General features: G+C 39.5%; 1 protein-coding gene across 1 annotated transcript in view; it reads right to left on the bottom strand.

Annotated features, from left to right (window-relative positions):
* Positions 1-382: 382 nt before the first annotated feature.
* LOC142463949 (mucin-5AC-like) overlaps positions 383-24184 on the bottom strand; it is a 40819-nt gene continuing 17017 nt past the window's right edge. The window contains exons 27-53 of the mRNA XM_075566859.1: positions 24025-24153; positions 23427-23577; positions 22437-22480; positions 21829-22020; positions 14663-20878; positions 14017-14249; positions 13093-13267; positions 12019-12269; positions 11157-11340; positions 10485-10695; positions 9830-10008; positions 9124-9193; positions 8754-8851; positions 8251-8282; positions 7586-7763; positions 7354-7458; positions 6394-6434; positions 5961-6089; positions 5767-5865; positions 5373-5501; positions 5143-5241; positions 4760-4879; positions 4553-4651; positions 3702-3821; positions 2910-2955; positions 2474-2582; positions 383-1952 (exon numbers count right to left, since the gene is read on the bottom strand). Coding sequence (XP_075422974.1) covers positions 1739-1952; positions 2474-2582; positions 2910-2955; positions 3702-3821; positions 4553-4651; positions 4760-4879; positions 5143-5241; positions 5373-5501; positions 5767-5865; positions 5961-6089; positions 6394-6434; positions 7354-7458; positions 7586-7763; positions 8251-8282; positions 8754-8851; positions 9124-9193; positions 9830-10008; positions 10485-10695; positions 11157-11340; positions 12019-12269; positions 13093-13267; positions 14017-14249; positions 14663-20878; positions 21829-22020; positions 22437-22480; positions 23427-23577; positions 24025-24153 — 9653 coding nt within the window. The 3' untranslated portion in view covers positions 383-1738. The remainder of the gene's footprint in view (positions 1953-2473; positions 2583-2909; positions 2956-3701; positions 3822-4552; positions 4652-4759; positions 4880-5142; positions 5242-5372; positions 5502-5766; positions 5866-5960; positions 6090-6393; positions 6435-7353; positions 7459-7585; positions 7764-8250; positions 8283-8753; positions 8852-9123; positions 9194-9829; positions 10009-10484; positions 10696-11156; positions 11341-12018; positions 12270-13092; positions 13268-14016; positions 14250-14662; positions 20879-21828; positions 22021-22436; positions 22481-23426; positions 23578-24024; positions 24154-24184) is intronic.

The raw sequence follows: 24184 nt of genomic DNA, 5'->3' as shown, positions 1-24184 counted from the left end.
GGCTTATCAACTCTATATAGTTGGTATGGAAATGCTCGCTCTCTCTCCCCTTCTTTTTAAATGACACCAGAGCGCGCTTCTACAGAATCCCTTTAACTTACACTCAAGGAAAGTGTTTACTTTTCTGTTAAACACCACCCTAAAATTGCAGGGTTAAGGAGATTTTAATAACAATTTAGTTATTGAGTGGAATTCAGTTTCACTTAGTGATATATCTTTATTCTACTGCCACATTCCCTATAATTCCCACCTGATTTCCCCAAATCAAAGCCAATATTGAAACCACTTGGGCCACATTTTTCTCCTCGTACTGCATGGCGCAGAACACAACACACTCACCAGGAACAAACACCTTTCAATAAATACCAAACAGACAAGCTAATTAAATGCTGAGGTTTTTATTTAAATCACATTTCATACTCTGGAGAAGAAAACACACAATCCCCTAACCTCAATGGCACAGAGTAAAATCTAAGAGACAAATCATAATTCTCCAGCAGGACAAATAAATAGCTAAGAGCTTTAAGCCTCTCTGTAGAAAAAGAAAAACCAGGATTTAAACTTGAATATATAGACATTTTCGGGCAAAATGTTTTAAATAAAAAAAATAAAGTAAAAATTCCTTCATGTGCACCTGTTGGTTAAATCTTGTTTCTTTGGCTTGGATTTAACCAAAGTTCTTTCTTCATACAATCGTGCAACTACTATGTAAACACCATGTTTTGACAACAGCAGGATTGCTGCCTCTACCTATTGAAATGCTTTAGCAGACTTGAAGTTATACAGTACAGTGTTCTATCATTGACATTTATATGGGCAGTTGAGGCATCACTGAAGAACCAGAAAGCAGTCTTTGGCTAAACAAGAAAACAGACCGAAGTTTGCTTCCTACAAAGATGGTCCGGCAGCTTTGTTTGAGAACACGAATGAGGTGAAAGGGTGGCAGGCACATAAAGTAAGCTAACTAATAGTGCAAACATATCCATGTTCACCATGTTGGGCCAATGGTGGTTCACTGTGGTTCATTGAGAAACAAAGCATGTCATTGCAGTGTAAAGACGGATAGAGGAACTACATTCTTTATGCTAATTGTAATACTCTACTTTCTATATTTTTGCAGATTGTGCTAAACTTTCTGGTCCAACAGGAAAGTTAGGCATTGGTACTGTAAAATAATACTTTGAAGACTATCATTTTCAGATATGGGTCTAAAAACAATCTGAAGTCTTCTTCATGTCTTATTCAATAGTAACCAGATTAAAAAAAAGCACAGCTTGCAAAAAACAATATGGCAACTAGAACTCTACACTACGACACTACACTATAACCTCTCTACATGAGTAATGGGAAGAAATAACAAATACGTTGCATTTCTCAGGAAGCAAGATTCGGCTGGTACTTTCTTGAAAAGGCAAGCTCAGCTGCTTTGATTTTCCAGCAATAATTCTTTATAGAGAATACAGAGCTAGTAAAGTCATTGATAAGGTACTGTATTGTGGTTGCAAGTAGGTAAGAATGTTTTGTTGCATAGCAATGTGGATTGACAGTGGGAGGCATTACTGAAGAGGCCTGTGCAATCAGTAAGAAAGCGAAGCAAATTGCCATTTAGAAGGTATGTTTGCCAGAGGGATAGGATGCCAGAGCCATTATTATGTCAAGTAGCTTGATGATTTTCAAGTCCCATTTATCATCCTCATTTTAATTAGGTAGATGTTGATAACGCTGCAGAGGAGCTGCTTTATTTGCTCTCAGAATTCTGTTGCTGCTGAGACTGTGATATCTGTGAATCCCGTTCACATGCAGTCCTGGTGCAGCCACACTGGTCCACATAGATGTACGAGTACAGCTCGGTGGTGCCATCAAGACACTTGAGTGATACCTCTCTCTTGCTGGTCTTCATCTCCTGGCAACAACTGCACTTGTGTTCCATTGTGTTTGCATCGGCAGAGTATCTGTGGGAAGACAAGCATGTATGATAATAGTTCATGGGTCCTAAGATACTGTAGCCAACACTGTCAGCGATCAAAAGTAAAGATCATATTAAAATATGTTCCATAAGAACAAGAGGATCCTAAATAGTTACTAGTTAGGGATATTTTTATGCTAAGCCCAAAATCAAGACCGTTTAGCTTTAAATGAGTAGTATACACATGGGCCCTAATCTCTGTTACCATTCATCTACTTAAGTGCCTCTCCAATGTTCTATAATCAATATTTGGAGGTAAATGGCCATGAAGGGCCAGAAGTTTGGAGCATCTCCCCCCCCCCCCGCCCTGTCAGTGAGTGAACCAAATAATTTATTTGAGTAATAATTCCATAGGTGTGATGATGGAAGAACTTTCAAGACTGCAACAGATCTCTTCTTTCACCTCTACCTTCCTCTAGGACCCTTGTATGTTAACTCTTATGTGTTATTACAACATTGATGCACAAAATATACAGTATCACAACATGGTTACTATCTGCAACTTACATGGATGAGGTTTTGCAGGCTCCCTCGCAGTAGGATAGCTCCACACTTTGATCCGACTCACAGGTGGTGGTTTTGATGCGAGTGGACTGTTTGCGGACCAGGCATCCAGCTTGAAAAAAGGTGATAGTACAGAGTTTATTGAAGGTTTGTGGAAAGCTGGGTAAGTTCCTTTTATTGCTGGAGAGACTTTCAGTATTTGTATTGTGTATGTATGTGTAAATATATATATATATATATATATATATATATATATATATATATATATATATATATATATATATATATATATATATATATGCATTATATAACAGACTTCAAAGTGTTGGTACTCTTTGGGACCTTTCTCAAGATGGTCATATATGCAACTGTTTAACATTATACTGTTAAGTCATTATATATTGCTCTTGCATATAATTGTGTGTTAATATATAATTACCTTCGCAGGTCTTGCAGCAGCCATCAGCTGTCATCTTGATGGTGCCCTACATTAGAAAGATAGAAATTGGATGAGGATTAGTGAAAGAAACCACTCTGTAATATGCCACAGCGAGGGGGAATTCTTAGAACTGAGTCAATGGATTAACCAATTACTAATCTAATTTCTGTCCATATACAGTACTATGATATATAAAAAAAAAAAACTCTCTTGTACAGTACTTTGTCACTGCAACTTGCATAGTTATATATTTTTTGGAGCTTTTTATCTTGAGCTTCCATGCAATAATGTCCCTAATGACACTGGATTCCTGACAATCTCATGCTGAGCTTCTGTTCCTGGGATACAAGGCTATCTCATGTTGAGCCTCTGTCGCTAGGATCTTCATGGCTATTTAATTCGAAGCCCTGCCACTAGAACGTACATATTTCATGCTGAGCTTCAGTCACTAGGACATACTGTATGTAATTATCTCATTCTGAGCCTCTATAACTAATATACATAGCTTGGCTATCTTATTCTGAGTTTAATTCCCATTATAATAGTCCCATTCTAAACTTTGGTCACTAGGACATTCATCGCTCTGGTTTCTTTGTGTCTTTCAAACATAATATACATAATTGTCTAAGTAACTCTGACATGCAGAGCAATGGCTTCTATCTGACTGTGACTCTCCCATTCTTTGAAATCTTAGTTTTCTCCATAGAGCCTTTTTTTCTGCTTCCAGCCTCAAGCACCTTTTCATATCTAACACTATCTGTAAAAACCGTAGCTGGCATACAAAGAACGCACCTCCTTGCATTGGGTTGGATCGAAGGCTGGACATTTCTCCTTCATTGTCACCACATCATAAGCCTCGGTACATTTGTAGGAAGTGCATTTGTCTTCTGGAGGGTTGAAGGTCTCTCCAGGCTGAAACGTAGAAGGGAGGGAAATGTGAGGAAGTACTTCTTCACAGAAAGGGTGCTGGATTCCTGGTGTAGTCTCCCATCAGAAGGGATAGGGGCTAATACAGTAAGGGAATTAAAACACGGTTGGAATAGACATAAGACTATACTAAAGATGAAAGCAAACCAAGGATCAAATAGAGTCAGAGGTTTTAAAGCAGATAATGTACGAAAATGGGAAGACTGAGTGGACCAGGTTTTTTTTACCTGCCATCAAAGTCTTTGTTTCTATTCTAGAAACGTGTCACAATGATATTCCACCATATACAAATATATATATATATATATATATATATATATATATATATACAAACATATATATATATATGTATATATATTTACTGTATATATAAAAACAAACATCACAGCTTGCACTCAATGCACTGGTTCATATAGACAGGTGCTAGTCTCAAATAATAGAAATACAACATTACCATTCTCTCGTCCGGTAAAGAAAGACTGCACTCGGTTCAGTAATAATGAAAATCTGTATTGGGCATCTGAATAGAAATGATAAATCACCCAATCCAACGTTTCGGTCCTGGAATAGGACCTTTCTCAAGGGGGTGACATATATATATATATATTTAATACGGCCACTAAAGGGATCTCATGTCCATGCCTTTTATAAGTGTGGGAATTGGTATTGCCATTGATGTACAGTACTGAGCTGCATAAACATCCATAGAATTTTACCTGGAGGACTTTAGTTGTGTTGTCACCCATCTTCATTGTACATGCCACCTTGGTACATTCTCCACAGCACTCTCCAGATTTTATCTTATATTCAAAACCCTGTGGAAAGATGAAAGAAAGAGTGATAGGTTTGCTCAAGTCTTCATAAACAATCTTATTACCCATGGAAATCAGCCCCGATATTTATTATTATGAAAAGGAACGTACTGCTTCACAGTCAACAATAGCACAGGTTCTCTTCACAGTGACAGGAACAAACTGATCCTCTATTTGGTGACATTCATAGTGGAGACAGAGCTCATGAGGTGGGGTCCAGGTCTCACCAGGCTGAAAGTATTGGAGAAGAATAAGTTTATGGTTCAGTACATTCTAGTAGTGACTCACCTTTATATATAGTACTTTAATCTGGCAACAAAGCCCCTACTGTATATAGCTATGCACACAGACTTAAAAAAGAGTGTACATCCAAAATACTGTAGACAGTGATCACTGATATTAAAATAGGAGGATCTATGCTGAGAGACCTTTTGATATGTTGGAAGATAGCTTTGATAGGCCTTATTCACAATGAACATTAGAAGTAATGGTACCTTCAAGACTTTAGTGGAATTATCCTTCATCTTCATTGTACAGGCCACCTGCTCACATGTGCCACAGCACTCACCTTCTGGCATCTTGTACTCAAAGCCCTGTAAAACATAAAGTACTATAAGATAAGAATTTCCGAGGCCTCTGACCTACAAAGGAGTGTCCCTCGAGGAACATACTCATATCCAATCTCCAACCCACAGCAGAGGTGATAGAAATAAAAGGGACGTACTGATTTGCATTCATCTGCACTTGAGACGGCACATTCTGTTATCACTCTGACCAGGAAGTATTGTTCCTCAGTTTGGTTGCATTTATAATAAGAGCATTTATCAATAGGAGAGGACCAGGTCTCACCAGGCTGTTAAACAAAGCAAAACATTAATATGAATGTAGACAGCTTTATCTTACTTATTGATAACGCTGAATATTGCGTTAATAAGCAGGATATCACAACATACTGTATCTCGCCATAATGCGACAGAGGTAACTGTAATAACTATGGCTACACCTATATGGCACAACACAATATTTTATTAGTCTCTACTGGATTTTTTATCCTTCTAATTCTTGCAAAACGTCTTTGTTACTTTTCCTCTAATAGATAAGGTTAAGGGGTAAAGTACCTGAATAACTACAGTGGAATTGTCATCAATATTCATGGTGCATCCCACTTGCTGACATATACCACAACACTGGTCCACCGTCTTCATGTACTGGTAGCCCTGCCACAAAGAGAGTAGAAGAGTTTAGCCGCATAAATATTGCTAGGGTGACTATTACCTTGAAGCATGGACAAGGGTAAGAAAAAGGAACTAACCGGTGGGCATTGTGTCTGGCATGGGAAGGGATTACATGCCACCAGGTTTAACGAGGTTTTTGTATCTTTTTCATGTGTGCATCTACAGTCTTCACATGAGTCTTTGTTTGGTGGGATTGGATGCCCTGGCTGTAAGGGGGTGGAATAAAACATGATATAATTAGTTAGTAAGTGCAATTGGTTTTGTATACACTTACCCCAAAGGGATCTAATTATCTCTTCATTCATGTAACAGTCATTATTGCTAAGATGTTCATATCTTTGTACCCTATCACGCACAAGGATCCCAACATTCATCAATCTACCATATTAAGCCCCATCACGAAACTAGTATTTTGTCACCTTCTTCCAACATCTATACTTAATTAACCATAATTTCCCCATCCAGACTCCTTTCTTTATCCTGTGCCCTGGCCAGATACATGCTGCTCACCTGATATATGGCCGCGTGGATTACACAGACTTCCATTGGCTCTGTTAAGGACATGGAAAATAATTGTCAATAGAATATCTTCACTCCAGTGGCTGTGAAAAGTACTTTTGATAACTCCAGTGGTTGGAGATACAATACAAATCCACTTTTGGATTTGGAACACCTTATAATATTTGTACATTCCTTATGCCTATTAACCATATTAAGAATCTGAGGGGTCTGAATATGTATACAGTACACAGTACCAAGTACAGAGCATGATGAGCATTACATTGATATCAGGGACCCTAACAATGGTATTGTATAAGAGTAGAACCTTCTGGGAAGTTACATAGTAGATGAGGTTGAAAAAAGACATTTCCATCAAGTTCAACCTATGCTATATTTAGACGACAGATAAATATCCTGTATTTGTATTTACCGTATTTTGATTCAGAGGAAGGCAAACAAAAAACCCCAGTGAAACATTATCCAATGATGTCTCATAAGGGGAATTTTTTTTTAAGCTATCTATTGTATCTGCCATCACAGTCTCCATTGGTAATCAATTCCACATTGTACCTGCCCTTACTGAAACGAAGCATTTAATTTCTTGCTGGTGAGATTTCCTTTTTTCCAACCTTAAGTTATGTGAAAACTATCCTATTGTTAGTCTCTTGGTCACAGAGGAACCTTCCTCACGTGCCTGAGCGAGTTTTGGCATGGTGTCTTAAAAAATCAGGTTCACCAGCCAATTAATCCATCTACAGATCGTCTCTAGTGCTGTAGGTTGCGATTGCCACAAAAAAACCAAAACTCAATTGTATACCAGCCACCAAATGGCATCTCAGGAGAAAGTATAATGGCAACAGAATGATGTCGCCATCTGGGGGTTTCTGAAATATTTTTTGACTAATACAATTTTCCTGGTATGGAATTAGACCTTTAAGATCTTCCTGTAGAAAAAACCTCAGTACTTACTGCAGTCATATGTGGCACAGCAGTCTCCTTCTATAAGAACTGGGACAACTTCAAACCCAAGAGGACAACTTCTCGCCTGGTTGGAACAGTAGCTGACATTGCATTCTGTGGGTGGGGAGATCAAATCCTATATCAATTGCAATATATTATTTAGGTGTACAGGGTTGAAGCAAATCCTTCTCTTTATAGCAAGATTGCTTGATTAAAATGTGTCCCTTTGGAATTCACTTACGGCATTCATTCAACATGCAGCATGGCTGATGTGGGTCTGGTACATGCACAACAATTAATCCTTCCTTCTTGCAAGAGATGCTGGGAGGCTCAAGACACTTCATTGGCTTGCACTGTACAGTGAGGGAGTTGGCCTCACAGACACACTCTTGGCAGTTGCTAATCCAGGTCTCTGCAGCCTGTGAACAGAGCAGTTGTAGTATTAGGTTGGTTCTGAATAGTTTTGGAATGAGACATAGGTTTAAATAATAATCACCACTGTGGAAAGCAAGCCAATGACTTGAGGTCATCAGATATCCACAAATATATGGTACAACAAGATCAGCTATATATTTCTACTGTATTAGGGCTACTATCTACATGTACAGAAGAACAGCACAGCACGTACCAACCTGTATTGGTTAACAGGTATGTGAAATCAGGACTGGGGACATTTGTGGACTCATAAATGGAGGTGCGGGATGTGATTAACAGAAGATCTAATTCCATATTAACCATCATTTGATAAGAGCACAGAAGGTTAGACCTAATGGGCCATCAAGTCTCTGCCATAAACCAGCACCGGAAATAATGTTTATGGATTAATTACAGAACAAAGCATCCACTGAGAAAGACATCTTTCCCCACAGCCTGATTTCAGCATCAGAAAATATAACCCAGGCTCACCTTCTTGGGCATTCCATCTGGTCCAACACAAGCTGGAAGAGATCAAAAGAGAGGTACTTATAGGCATGTTACAAAACTCCAGTGTGTGGATTGATACCTGAGCAATCTACATATACTGTCAAATGTGAGCCTCTAAAAACGAATTTGTGAGGTTTGTGAAGCTAATGAAGATCTCTTGTGTTGGACAGTGCATATACATATATGTATTGTATTATACGTATAGTTTGTTAATGCTCTCTAAAGAAACTGCTAAATAACCAAAGTACAGCACTGTAGTGTACACATCTTAGACCCTAAAGACAGGACAACCAATGATTTAAATGTTTCATATGCACACCTTGCACTAGAGCTATAATTGACGAACCAGTATGGTTTATGATGTACCAGTAAACGGCCTAAAGTATTTCCTAACAAAAAGGTGGACAGCGCCATGTGTTTAAGAGGCTGGAAGAGGCTTTTAGATGTACTGTGGGGTGTTTTAACCTGTTGTGTATTATACTTACAGCAGCTCTTAACACAGACATCGGTGTAAGAGTTGAAGAGCTTAGTTCCAGCGGGACAGAAGCATCCTTCAGTGAGACCATCACTGACCTGTACTTCACTGTAATGAAAGGAGAACACATCACGGACTGTTCTATCTGTTAACTGTTTTTCGCTGCCAAAATATTAGAGTGAAGGTATAAAACGGTGTTTTTGCTGATAAAAATGACTTAAACATACTGTACTTGGCCCCTCTACAGTAGTTGATATCCCTCTCTATTGTAAACCCTTAGACCTTATTTGATCTTTGGCATTCTTTCATATTTAGAATAGCTTTATATCTATCCCAAGCAGATCCCAGTCCCAATACATTTTCTCCAATTGTCTCCTTACTTGCTATCACAAGTGGTGGTGTGCATTGGGCCGCAAGCTTTGTAATCCTTTCCAGCAGGGCATTTGTATGCTAAAAATAAAATAAAAAAACGTATTAGATCATCATCTCTCCTTCACATAACATAGAAGAACTGATAACCACTCAGTGGGTTAATAGTGTGTGTGTGTGTGTGTGTGTGTGTGTATATGTGTGTGTATATATATATATATATATATATATATATATATATATATATATATATATATATATATATATATATATATAATGTGTATATATATATATATGTGTGTGTGTGTGTGTGTGTGTATATATATTCATGTGTGTGTGTGTGTGTGTGTGTGTGTGTGTGTGTGTGTGTATGTATGTATGTATGTATGTATGTATATATATATATATATATATATATATATATATATATATATATATATATATATATATATATCCTTAAAGGAAGCAATTTCCTTATGGAAAAAAACAAAATATGGAAATGGTGAGATGGTTCTTCTTCTGGATCAAATGTAATTAGGTATTAATATTCCTCTATGTAAAGCGCAATGACAGGCCATCATTCAATTCTTCCATTCTCAGGTCTAACAAGAATAGAGGAGGCATCATTTCTTTGAGTTTCCCTTCACACAGAGAGCAGCAAATAAGTCACAGGAATGCCACCCACATCAGAGGCAGAATATACTTGAAATAACTTACGGCAATGGCCTCCAGTTTTTCCTCTCCAGTCCACACAAACTCCATTGGCGATGCACAAGGTAGCGTAGATCTCTAAGCTGGAGCACTGCACTGAGTCATTACGGATGCGACAAGCATCAAAAATACAGCCATCATGGTACGGCTTTGGAGGTATCTTCTTGTGGCATGCTGCAAAGACCCTTCAAACACAACACAAGAAAAATCTGAACAATGGTGTTCTGCAAGGAATTAACTGTTGTGTGTTATGTCTGCTGCTCCAATCACAGAGTGATATAGTGAAAAACATACAAAAGAGATCATTGTTTCACTGGGTCAGTCCTTCCAACCACAAAGCAACATCATAATATAAAGATAGAGAAAGGACTTGCGGTCATATTATTTTGTTCCTCTCACGTATATTGATGCAGAGACAGAAGGAACAATATTTAGAGTTTGTAGAGTGATATAGTAACATACAGGCAAAGATAAGCTAATGGACGCCAAGCCTGGGGATTTACAATAGATACAGCAGGAACTGAGATGCTGAAGAGATGTCTTATTCAAGTCTGTCAATCTTAAGGAGTGGAAACATTACGCAGAACATCTCCCTCCATGAGTAATTGGGTCGCCAATTATTATCAAATAATTCTTAGAAGTTGTGTATGATGTTACTTACTCGCTCAAGATCACATCACAGAGTGGTGATGCTGGGCATATTGGTGGTGAAGTTGGTGTGCCGGGAGATGGAGTTGGCGATGGAGGTGGCACATTGCAGTATGGTTTATCCGTCACATTGACCTTCCAGTGGGGAGCCATTTTAGAACAGTCTGCAATGATTCTACCATTTGGCAGTCGGCAATCTTCAGTGCTGTTGTTGGAGCAAGTGCCTGTGTGGGAGATTGGAAGAAAATGCAGTGAGATGAAATAGGGAATAAATGTGGCGAGGGTGTTAAAATCGCAGAGGACAAGAAGAAAAAAAATACCTGCACAGAGAAAATTGGAGAGAAATATTTTAGGTTGATATGGGGAAAGCAGAGTTCCCACAAATATTTTGACGTAGGAGAGCACTATACAGTATATGTTTCTTAGTTATGGTACTTTTAATTGGACCAATATGAGTTCAAGATCTTATGGCAGATTTTGCATGGTTTTGAAAGCATACGCTCTAAAACAACAACAAATACAGTATCTTTCAAATTGGACAAATAAAGGGTCTCACGAAAAAATTGTAAATGTGAAAAAAATAAATGAATTATAAATAATAAATTGTATTATACAATAGAATAGCATACAGATCTCGCAGATACAATTATTATTTAATATAAGTAAGAAAGGCTTGGTTGCATACCGCACTGTCCTTCTGTGTTGTGACCAAACTTGCTGAACGGCAATTTCACTACAAAGATCATTCCACTAAAGGAGATGTAAGCTTTGATTTCTGGGATCTCCACCACCATGTTGATACCAGCACTGGAGATAGTAATGCCATCCCTGGTGAATCCTGGGGTTACCCAATCTTGGTTGAACCTAATCTGTTGGCGGAAGATAGAGTCAGACATCCTACTATGTCATAGAGTGATCTACTCTGACATAGTGTTGCATTGGTCCTCTGAGGTTACCAGCAAAGCAACACAAAAGGGAGAAGTGATCAGCACAGATGTCTTGGTTTCTTTCTCTAGAACGCAGGTAATAAACAGAGTGGGGGATGAAAAAGAAATCAAAAGACCATTTCAATAGCTCAGTTTGATGGTTTGTTTTTATATATTCTACAATGAACTATGTATATATAGCTAAACTTCATCTTTTCTTTTTGGGTAAGTTGTCTGTTTAGAGATATGATGGATGTGGTTTGAATAACAAAGAGTAAATGCTGCACACCACAATATGATAAAGAGTGATACAATTACCGATGCTCCCATCAATGTACGATCGGCTGCATCCAATCCACGGCATACAAAAAGGAATGAAGATGGGGCACACGGATTTCCAAAATAAAGAGGACCTTAGGGTCGAAACGTTGTGTATGCTTTAATAAATCTCTTTATTTTGGAAATCCGTGTGCCCCATCTTCATTCCTTTTTGTGGTTTGAATAAGACATTCCACCCAAGGTTACTTTGGAGCTGATGGAACCTGGAGCTCTTTCACCCACCAGTGGATTCTTATTCTGTTAGAAGATAAGATAAGGACATTAAATTCAGCCATGTCTTACCCTGTTGGTCATTCTTCCCTTGTACATCACACGAGTCAGCACCACCTCATTGGATCCATAGTAAATCAGGAGGGATTGTGGACATGACAAACCATCCTCAGCACCACAGAAATAGTTATCAATGAGGATGCGGAAGTTGTCATATTTAGGAGTGATCTGTTGCACCAGGACATAGGTGCAGTTGTCCAGGAAGGTGTAGTAGGTTCCATCAAAGGTGATATAATGAGGGTCACCCCATCCACTGCAGACGCCTATTGAAGACCAAATAGGATGAGTCTCAATCAATCATAAAGAAGCCAGGGGTAAAGTTAAGGATAATATGCAGAGGGAAGCACCTTTTATTCTAAACTGCAGTTTAATCAATACTGTGAGTATTATTTTCCCAACACAAAAAATAGAGATCTCATTAATGCTAGCAGCATTCTAGCTATTCTAACATCCTATAATAGCTACAGAGGTTATATTTGAGATTGGCATCTATTTGGATAGAAATATGCCACCGAATACTGTAGGTGTCCCGAACATTCAGATTTTGCAAATACAAAGAAACATAAGTATCCAGTTTCCTATGTACCAAGGGCACGTTATACCACACCTCTGTACAGGCATACCCCACATTAACGTACGCAATGGGACCGGAGCATGTATGTAAAGCAAAAATATACTTAAAGTGAAGCACTACTTTTTTCCCACTTATTGATGCATGTACTGTACTGCAATCGTTATATACGTGCATAACTGATGTAAATAACGCATGTGTAACGGGCTCTATAGTTTCCCCGCTTGCGCACAGCTTCGGTACAAGTAGGAAGCCGGTATTGCTGTTCAGGACGTGCTGACAGGCTCATGCGCGAGCTGCCATTTGTCTATTGGGCGATATGTCCTTACCCGCAAGTGTACTTAAAGTGAGTGTCCTTACACCGGGGTATGCCTTTATTCCATTTGTCTACACGAAACATTTTAGAAAAATACATATATATGCAATCAAGGAAGAAGTGATAAAAACTTTTTTTTAAATATAACTACTATGTGTGTAAATGTTGTATGCATACATATAGTAGATATATCACTTACATTCACATTCATAGTGGAAGCAGCAGCCATCTGAGCTATAGACTTTGACTGGTGGGAAACCATTAGTACAGGACACTTTCTCCACTGGTGGACATTTCACAGGCTCAATAGTAACAACATTGTTTCCTTGGCATGTGGCCACTGTGCAGTTGTTAATTACCCATGTCTCATTGGTCTGTGATAGGAAAACAGTTTTTATGAAGAGGGTTAGTACAGCAAATGTTTAATTACTTCTTTGGGTGTGCAGCTGTGTTCTGATACTGCCAGTTTTCAAAAATATCCCAATATAATAAGCTAAAAAAGTAGCATACGGTGACATTTAAACAAAAGACAATTGTACACAGTATATAAAACAAAGTCCCCAAACATGCTCTAAATTGCAGTAGTTGTATTGGTCCTGAAGAAGTGTAAGTATATGGCATCAGCGTCAGAGTTCTTCGCACTGTAGATGTAGCTGTACATGAACTTTTAATACCTGAGAATCCTCTCTGCAGATATACTGCACGGCTGAAGAAAATACTAGCGTGCTGTACATCAAAAGGAGAAACTTAAAATCTCATGTACTGTGACTATGTAACTGAAGCTATGAAGAATGTTTCATATAGTCCATTTAAAAGGTGCATTATCAGTTCTGAGGTTACATGCCTAAATATGTGATAGCACATGTAGCCATAACCATTACAATATATCCTATGTCAAATTCTGTATATGCTGTGATACTGTATAATTATATATATATATATATATATATTTATATATTTGTTTTACATCTGTACGTTTCGAGAGATATGGAAGAGGCTCATTTATTCTAAATAAATAAAGTAACTTACCCCTAACTTGCACCAAATTTGTCTACAACTTAAATCCCAGTGCCAACTTAATATCCAGAAATGAACTTTTACCAGTCCAGCATGGGTGGTTTACCTTTCTGGGAGGACAGCCTGGTATGGGAGTTGTTGTTATTATACTTGGAGTGGTAGTAGATGTAGAGGTAGAGGTTGAAGGTTTGGTAGTGGTTGATGCTGGAGTCGTAGTGGTGGGTTTTGGAGTTGTTGTAGGGGAGCATGATCCTTGGAACCTCTCAGGCTCACACACATCACTGCAGATTGCATAGAAACGGCAGCCAGCCTCATCTGTCTTGTTGTAAATGACTTCCCCTGTGATATAGAGGAACAAACATGAGAAGTTCAGAAATAATTGCATTGATAAACATTTCCAAACTAATGTTCACTAGAGGTGTTAGCAGCAACAAAAGAATGGACACAAAGTCTCTTCAATTTAATCAACCCTATTTATCTAACTGATATACAGAAATAATTAAGGTTTTCACAGACACTGTGTGTAACACTACTTGAAGATCCTGTATATAAATTTTGTAATTCTCGCCTTATTTGTAAGACTTAGTATTAGCTTTTCTAAACAGCTAAAGATCATTTGAAATGCAAAACAGGTTATCACCCTTTGGATAACCTTGATGCAATAATGACTACAATTATTACATACAGTAAGCAGGTATATTTCAGTTTCCCAGAACAGATTTAAATAATACAAGATGTATATAAATGTTTACCTGGTTTGAAAAAGGATTTATCTACATGGCAGAAGCAGTGGGTTGTGGTTGAAATAAAGGGTGTAGTGGTTTGCCTTGTGGTGGTCTGAGAAGTTGGAGTAGGGGGAGGAGATAGGGTTTCTGCAGAGGTTGTTGATAGTAGAGTTGTGGTTGATGTCTCTGATGTCGTAGTTGTTGACACAGTGGTTGTTGCAGGTGTTGTTTTTGAGGTTGAAGTGGTCGTTGGAGACATTGTTGTCACAGTTGATGAGGTTGTGGAGGATGTGGAAGTAGCTTCTGTTGTTGAAGTAGTTGTTGATGGTGTAGAGGGTATGGTTGTCAAATGTGATGGTTTACAATGACTGTAGTCATCACAGCAGAGGACTCTTATCTCATAATTATAGCACATTTTCAGTTCTCCATCTTGATCTTCATTCTTGCACAATAATCCAAAGCTCACATTGCACTGCACATTTTGCCCAAGTTTATCAATGCTGATAGCTGGGAAGTTCTCAGCCCTACACTGGATTTGTGAGGGTCTCTTGCAGATTGATTTACCTTCTGAAATGATGTTCTCATAAGTCTCAATGTCTCCTCCTTTAATTCCAGAAGATGGATGATCCACATCAATCCATGATGACCACTGGCATTTAGGCAGGCAATAGGCTGTAGGAGTTAATGCAGATGTTTCTGTAATTATAGTAGTCGAGGCAGGTGTAGTTGTTGGAGTTTCTGTAGTGGTTGATTCAGTGGTTGTTGTGGTTGGAGTTGCAGTTGTTGAGATGGTTGTGGTTGTTGTTTTTTCTGTGATGGTTGTTTCTATAGTTGTAGTTGGTGTTATTTCCGTGGTGTGTGTAGTTTCCGAGGTAGTAGTGGCAGGTGCTGTAGTTGTCAACACTCTACTAGTGATTTCAGGTGTGGTTGGAACCACAATATTGTCTGTCACTGGTTTTGTGGTTGTTTGGACTACATTTTCAGTTTTAGGGGTCTCTAAGGTTGTAATTCTTGAATGAGCTGTGGTAGTTGAAGGGCTAGTAGTTGTACTTTCTGTTGTAGTTGTAATGGTTGTTTCTGGTGTGGTAGTTGTCTCTGAATGTGTAGTTGGTTGAGTAGTTGTAGTGGTGGTTGTTTCCGTGGTGGGAGTTGGGGTTTCTATAGTTGTGGTACTAGTTGTTGTTTCTGTAGTGGTTGGAGGTGTTGTTGTTGAGATGGTTGTAGTTGGTATTGTTGGAGTTGTTGTAGCTGGAGTTGTAGTGCTACAATGACTGTAGTCATCACAGCACAAAACTTTTATCTGGTAATTGTAACACTGTTTTACTTTTCCACTTTGATCATTGTTTTTGCAGATTAGACCAACAGTGACATCGCATTGAACAACCTGTCCAATGTTATCAATGCTAATATCAGGATATTCCTCAGCTCGACACTCAATATCTTGGGGCTTCTTGCAGATGTGTTTTCCTTTGGCAATGATGTTGTTGTAGGTCTCACTGTCTCCTCCATTCCTTCCAGAAGTTGGGGTATCAACATCAAGCCATGTTGTCCACTTGCATTGTGGCTGGCAGTTTGGAGTTATGGAAGATGCTGTTGTTGGAGCTGTGGTAGTTGATGGGCTAGTTGTAATCTCTGTTGTGCTAGTTGTAGTAGTCGGAATTGTTGTGGTGACTGGAGTAGTAGTAGACTTTGTTGTGGTTGTAGTTATAGGAGTTGTGATAGGGATTGTCTCTGTGGTAGTTGGAGGAACGGTGGTGGTGGTGGTGGTTGTAATCACTGATGTTGTTGTTGTTCCTGGTGTAGCTGTACTTTCTGTTGTAGTTGTAATGGTTGTTTCTGGTGTGGTTGTTGTCTCTGAATGTGTAGTTGGTTGAGTAGTTGTAGTGGTGGTTGTTTCCGGGGTGGGAGTTGGGGTTTCTATAGTTGTGGTACTAGTTGTTGTTTCTGTAGTGGTTGGATGTGTTGTTGTTGAGATTGTTGTAGTTGGTATTGTTGGAGTTGTTGTAGCTGGAGTTGTAGTGCTACAATGACTGTAATCATCACAGCACAAAACTTTTATCTGGTAATTGTAACACTGTTTTACTTTTCCACTTTGATCCTTGTTATTGCAGATTAGACCAACAGTGACATCGCATTGAACAACCTGTCCAATGTTATCAATGCTAATATCTGGATATTCCTCAGCTCGACACTGAATATTTTGGGGGTTCTTGCAGATGTGTTTTCCTTTGGCAATGATGTTGTTGTAGGTCTCACTGTCTCCTCCATCCCTTCCAGAAGTTGGAGTATCTACATCAAACCATGTTGTCCACTTGCATTGTGGCTGACAGTTTGGAGTTGTGGAAGTTTCAGTTGTTGAAGGAGCTGTGGTAGTTGATGGGCTACTTGTAATCTCTGTTGTGCTAGTTGTAGTAGTTGGAATTGTTGTGGTGACTGGAGTAGTAGTAGACTTTGTTGTGGTTGTAGTTATAGGAGTTGTAATAGGGATTGTCTCTGTGGTAGTTGGAGGAACGGTGGTAGTGGTGGTGGTTGTAATCACTGATGTTGTTGTTGTTCCTGGTGTAGCTGTACTTTCTGTTGTAGTTGTAATGGTTGTTTCTGGTGTGGTTGTTGTCTCTGAATGTGTAGTTGGTTGAGTAGTTGTAGTGGTGGTTGTTTCCGGGGTGGGAGTTGGGGTTTCTATAGTTGTGGTACTAGTTGTTGTTTCTGTAGTAGTTGGAGGTGTTGTTGTTGAGATGGTTGTAGTTGGTATTGTTGGAGTTGTTGTAGGTGGAGTTGTAGTGCTACAATGACTGAAGTCATCACAGCACAAAACTTTTATCTGGTAATTGTAACACTGTTTTACTTTTCCACTTTGATCCTTGTTATTGCAGATTAGACCAACGGTGATATCGCATTGAACAACCTGTCCAACATTATCAATGCTAATATCAGGATAATCCTCAGCTCGACACTCAATATTTTGGGGGTTCTTGCAGATGTGTTTTCCTTTGGTAATGATGTTGTTGTAGGTCTCAATATCTCCTCCATCCCTTCCTGAAGTTGGGGTATCAACATCAAGCCATGTTGTCCACTTGCATTGTGGCTGACAGTTTGGAGTTGTAGAAGTAGCAGTTGTTGAAGGAGCTGTGGTAGTTAACGGGCTACTTGTAATCTCTGTTGTGCTAGTTGTAGTAGTTGGAATTGTTGTAGTGATTGGAGTAGTAGTAGGCTCTGTTGTGGTTGTAGTTATAGGAGTGGTGGTAGGGATTGTCTCTGTTGTAGTTGGAGGAACTGTGGTGGTGGTGGTGGTGGTTGTAATCACTGGTGTAGTTGTACTTTCTGTTGTAGTTGTAATAGTTGTTTCTGGTGTGGTTGTTGTCTCTAAATGTGTAGTTGGTTGAGTAGTTGTAGTGGTGGTTGTTTCCGGGGTGGGTGTTGGGGTTTCTATAGTTGTGGTACTAGTTGTTGTTTCTGTAGTGGTTGGAGGTGTTGTTGTTGAGATGGTTGTAGTTGGTATTGTTGGAGTTGTTGTAGGTGGAGTTGTAGTGCTACAATGACTGTAGTCATCACAGCACAAAACTTTTATTTGGTAATTGTAACACTGTTTTACTTTTCCACTTTGATCCTTGTTATTGCAGATTAGACCAACGGTGATATCGCATTGAACAACCTGTCCAACATTATCAATGCTAATATCAGGATAATCCTCAGCTCGACACTCAATATTTTGGGGGTTCTTGCAGATGTGTTTTCCTTTGGTAATGATGTTGTTGTAGGTCTCAATGTCTCCTCCATCCCTTCCAGAAGTTGGGGTATCAACATCAAGCCATGTTGTCCACTTGCATTGTGGCTGACAGTTTGGAGTTGTAGAAGTAGCAGTTGTTGAAGGAGCTGTGGTAGTTAACGGGCTACTTGTAATCTCTGTTGTGCTAGTTGTAGTAGTTGGAATTGTTGTAGTGATTGGAGTAGTAGTAGGCTCTGTTGTGGTTGTAGTTATAGGAGTGGTGGTAGGGATAGTCTCTGTTGTAGTTGGAGGAACTGTGGTGGTGGTGGTGGTTGTGGTTGTAATCACTGGTGTAGTTGTACTTTCCGTAGTAGTTGTAATGGTTGTTTCTGGTGTGGTTGTTGTCTCTAAATGTGTAGTTGGTTGAGTAGTTGTAGTGGTGGTTGTTTCCGTTGTGGGAGTTGGGGTTTCTATAGTTGTGGTACTAGTTGTTGTTTCTGTAGTGGTTGGAGGTGTTGTTGTTGAGATGGTTGTAGTTGGTATTGTTGGAGTTGTTGTAGCTGGAGTTGTAGTGCTACAATGACTGTAGTCATCACAGCACAAAACTTTTATCTGGTAATTGTAACACTGTTTTACTTTTCCACTTTGATCCTTGTTATTGCAGATTAGACCAACGGTGATATCGCATTGAACAACCTGTCCAACATTATCAATGCTAATATCAGGATAATCCTCAGCTCGACACTCAATATTTTGGGGGTTCTTGCAGATGTGTTTTCCTTTGGTAATGATGTTGTTGTAGGTCTCAATGTCTCCTCCATCCCTTCCAGAAGTTGGGGTATCAACATCAAGCCATGTTGTCCACTTGCATTGTGGCTGGCAGTTTGGAGTTGTGGAAGAGGCTGTTGTTGGAGCTGTGGTAGTTGAGGGGCTAGTTGTAATCTCTGTTGTGCTAGTTGTAGTAGTCGGAATTGTTGTGGTGACTGGAGCAGTTGTAGACTCTGTTGTGGTTGTAGTTATAGGAGTTGTGGTAGTGATTGTCTCTGTTGTAGTTGGAGTAACTGTGGTGGTGTCTGTAATCACTGATGTTGTTGTGGTTCCTGGTGTAGTTGTACTTTCTGTTGTAGTTGTAATGGTTGTTTCTGGTGTGGTAGTTGTCTCTGAATGTGTAGTTGGTTGAGTAGTTGTAGTGGTTGTTGTTTCCGGGGTGGGAGTTGGGGTTTCTATAGTTGTGGTAGTACTAGTTGTTGTTTCTGTAGTGGTTGGAGGTGTTGTTGTTTCTGTGGTAGTGATGGTCTCTGGTGTAGTTGTAACTACTGATGTTATTGGGGTTCCAATTGTAGTTGTACTTTCTGGTGTAGTTGTAATGGTTGTTTCTGGTGTGGTAGTTGTAGAAGTGGTTGTAGTCTCTGAATGTGTAGTTGTTGGAGTAGTTGTAGTTGTGGTTGTTTCTGGAGTGGTAGTTTCTGGGGTAGTTGGGGGAGCAGTAGTTGTAGAAGTGGTTGTAGTCTCTGAATGTGTAGTTGCTGGAGTAGTTGTAGCTGTGGTTGTTTCTGGGGTGGTAGTTTCTGGGGTTGTTGGGGGAGCAGTAGTTGTAGATAAGCAGCGACTGTAGTCATTACAGCAAAGTACTTTCACTTGATAGTTGAGACATACCTTGAAATCCCCTTCCTGCTCCTCATTTTTGCACACAAGACCGATAGTGAGATTGCACTGCACAACTTGGCCGATACGACCAATTGGCTCTTGAGGGAATTTCTCTGCTCGGCATTGTATACCATCAGGTTTTGGACAGATTTGTTTTCCTGCTGCACGGATTTTTTCATAGGTCTCAAAATCTCCTTCATCCTTCCCCAAACCGGGCATATGGACATCAATCCAGGGTGTCCACCTACACGTTGGTTGGCAGCCAGTTGTAGATGGCACAGTTGTAGTTGGAGATGTTGTGCTAAGTGTAGTTGTAGTAATTATCGGTGTCGATGGAGTGGAGAGTGAGACTGTTGTTGGGCTTGTAGGTGTTTCTGTGCTTGTTGGTGGAATGGCAATGGTTGTTGTTGCAGGAGGTGTGCTGGTGGTTGTCTCTTTCGTGGTTGTAGGATGCGTGCTAGTAGTGGTTTCTTTTGTTGTTGTTGCAGGTGGTGTTGTGATGGTAGGGGTAGTTTCTACAGATGTAGTTGATTTTTCAGTTGTAGATGTTTCTACATTACATGGCACAAAGCTACAGCATTGAACTCTGATCTCATAGTTGTAACAAATTGGTGGTAGTTGTTCTTTGTTATAGCATATCAGCCCAAAGGAAGAGTTACAGTGTACATTCTGCTCAAGCTCCGCCAGTGGTGTATCGGGAAACCTTTCAGCTCTGCATTCTACATCTTGTGGGTGATTACAGAGAGAGAATCCCTTGGCTTTTATGTTCTCAAATGTGTCGAAATCACCATTTTCCATGCCTGCTTTAGGATAGCTGACATCAAACCACCTAGACCACTGACAAAGCTCTTTAACGCAGATTGTTGTTATGGGCGTTGGTGTTGTTGTTCCTACAGAAGAGACGAAGAGACAAAGGACAATGAAATATAGCAACTGAGGAACTTTGCCATTGAACAGCAACATGCCGTATTATAAAGCAATAATAGATATGTACAGTCCATGCCATCTTAAAAAAACAAATCTTAAAAGAAAACACAAAAGTACCTTATTACAATGAATGGCTCTTAGTTGCCCTTTAACCCATTCTAGACTGAAATAGTGACACTATAATAAAGACTTCCACAATATCTATTATTGTTACATAGTAGATGAGGTTGAAAATGACACATGGCCATCGAGTTCAACCAATGTAAAATGTATATGACATTTACTCATCCTACATTTGTATTTACAGCATTTTGATCCAGAGAAAGGCAAACACAAACCCCAGTGAAACATTATTATGGTTGAAAGGGGGGGGGGAGGGGTGTACCACACAAACTCTTCATGACTACAGCCTGTGTGTTGAAACAACTATAGTGTATATTTGCTTTTGTTCTTAAGCAAAAAAGCTTTGATGAGATGAATGTACAGTATACAGAGGAACTTAGGATCAAAATAAACGGCTGCGTGTTCATTTCAAGAGACATGGAGTAGGGTGTTTTCAAACCTCAGCTGGCAAATAAACTTCTATGGTATGTCCTCCAAAATATGTGCATCCTGTTTGTTTGCAGCCCCAAAGTTTTATGATAGCATATTATATGCACAGATACACAGCGTGGTAGTGATGTGGAAAGAAAACATTCACATGTTGACAAGATAACGGCATTGAGATCATACACTCAAATACAAATTCTGAGATGTATTAAAAGCACTGCAAGAGTGCTGCAAGCTGACAAAAATATTGTCTACTGTGATGGATCCCCTTGTATTAAGTTATCTTCTCAGCATATGAAATCGAGCAACATCCAACTCATGCATACACAAACTGTACTCTGCAACGTATGCCACCTTAACCTACCTTTAGTAGTAGTGGCAGGTGTGGTGGTAAAGGTGAATGGAGTTGTAGAAAGTGCGGGACATGGGTAGATGTCTCGGTAGATGGTCCCATTCTCCTTGCATATAGCAGAGATACAGCCTCCAATGCCATCCGTGGTGTTGTAAATGACATCATTGTATTTGTACATTTTGCCTTTGTATTCACAGTGGCAGGCTGTGAACCAAAACAAGGGAACAATAAGAAACAGAAGAACAGGAAAACTCTTGGAAAGATTTCATCATTTTGATGATAAGAGAGATCTAATCTGTGAGCTTTCTGATGGCAGATAAAGATGATTTGGCCAATTTGCAGTAGTCTATTTTTCTTATTTGCTGTTAAATCATAGACCGATAAAGTCTTTTATTAGAAACTCCCTACAATTTACAGAGCTCCCTTATGTCTATCCCAAGAATTTTTGAATGAATTGACTGTATTAACCCTCACCATTTCTGCTGTAAAGGTGTTCCATGCATCTACTGCTCTTTTAGTTTAAAAAAAAAATAACCTCCTCATACTGTACTTTCCCTGAGTCTATCATCATGATCATCAACATCAACAGAAAGTCGCAGGTATTTTGCTTTCATCCTTACCTTCCTTGTTGTACTTGCAGTCAATGCCTGACATGGTACATTCACTATGGGAAGAGAAAGACATGCGTTAGTGCCATGGGGAAAAATGCCTTGTAATAATGATCATGACCTGCTTTTCACATTGGGCTGAGGGTTTACAACATTTGAAGGTCTCTAATATCTCAAACAAACTCACAGCACTTTGCCTGAAAGTCTGAGGAATAAAATGATATGAGTGAATAAGGAAAAAAAAACAAGACCCTAGAATGGAAGCTAGAGTAACCAACAACAAACGCAGCCAGCCTGCTAGGGCCTGGAGGTTGCAGCTGTGACATCCACTTTCTGATCTTTAATGAAGACTCCAATGTGAAGGAGACATTTGCCCCCTATGCCAGGGATGCTTAATTCCAGTCCTTAAGACCCACCCACACCCCCACCAATAGGTCAGGTTGTCAGGATATCCCTGCTTCAGCACTGGTGACTCAATCAGTGGCTCAGCCTTCGACTGAGCCACTGATTGAGCCACCCGTGCTGAAGCATGGATATCCTTAAAATCTGACATGTTGCGGTGTCTTGAGGACGGAGTTGAGCACTACTGCCCTATGCAAATAATAATAATTAGTATTATTTCCCATAGCGCTTTTCTCCCAAATGGGACACAAAGCACTTCACAATTACACTATACTGCGCGGTACGCAGCACATTTTTACAATCAATGTTTTCAGTGCGTGAGCCACAGGCAGATAAAGTGACTTACCCAAGATCACTAAAACATAAAGAAAAATAGTGTCTAATAGTGTACTAGTGTCTCACCATGCGTTTTTCTTTATGTTTTAGGGTTAATATTGGCCCCGTTGATCATGGGAGAAGTATCAAACTGCAGGAGTGACACTCACAAGGGACATTAGAATACCTGGTAGTCAGCGCGCACCAACCATCACTTGCCCAAGGACGCAAGGAGCTGTCACCAGGAATTGAACCAGGTTCCCCTGCAGATAAACTATATCTTACCAGGACTTGCAGTTCTCCTTAGTGGCCACTGGGGATCCTAGTTTGTAGTGTTTTTCATCGTCATCGTCATCATAACAGCCGCACTCAGCCACGCACTCCATATCATCCTCATCAAAATAAGGCTTCACTGCTGGACAGCTTGGGTAGCATCCTAATGGGGAAAAGAGGACAGACAGGTATGTTTTAAAATGACTTATAGAGAGTTTGAGGAAAGTCATGCAGATGTTCTGTAGAGTTAGTAGCCTTCCCAAACCATAATAGGTCAGATAATATTAGATTCCAATGACAATTACATTGATGCTATAGAAGCACAACAGCTGAAGATATAAGAAGGCATGTTATAACTACTTCACTTTTTTCCCTGTGACAAAGAAATATGTATTTTTCTCCCCGGAAAGTTCAACACAATGTAACATTCTAAACTGGAATTGTTACATAATAAATCAGTATACAGTACATGTGAGTGCACCAGTCCCTCTCTCTACTGTACTATGTAAAAAAAAAAAAACCCAGAGAAGTAGGAACAAAGGCCAAAGCAATTACAGTATATTGAAAAATAGATAGCGTGAACAGGACAGTTAGTGTGTTTGTGTCGTACCTTCCAAGCCTGATAGCTCGTGAAGACATTTCCCACTGGGATTCCTGCAGGTCTTCATGCAGGGAGCTCCGCAGGGCTTGTAATGCCACTCACACTCTCCTTCCGGGTTATAGTAATCACAGAACAGAGCTAGAGGGAAAATCAACAACCAATAATATTA

This window comes from Ascaphus truei, chromosome 12, assembly GCF_040206685.1.
Source record: "Ascaphus truei isolate aAscTru1 chromosome 12, aAscTru1.hap1, whole genome shotgun sequence".
NCBI lineage: Eukaryota > Metazoa > Chordata > Amphibia > Anura > Ascaphidae > Ascaphus > Ascaphus truei.
This window is presented reverse-complemented; position numbering and strand designations above follow the sequence as displayed.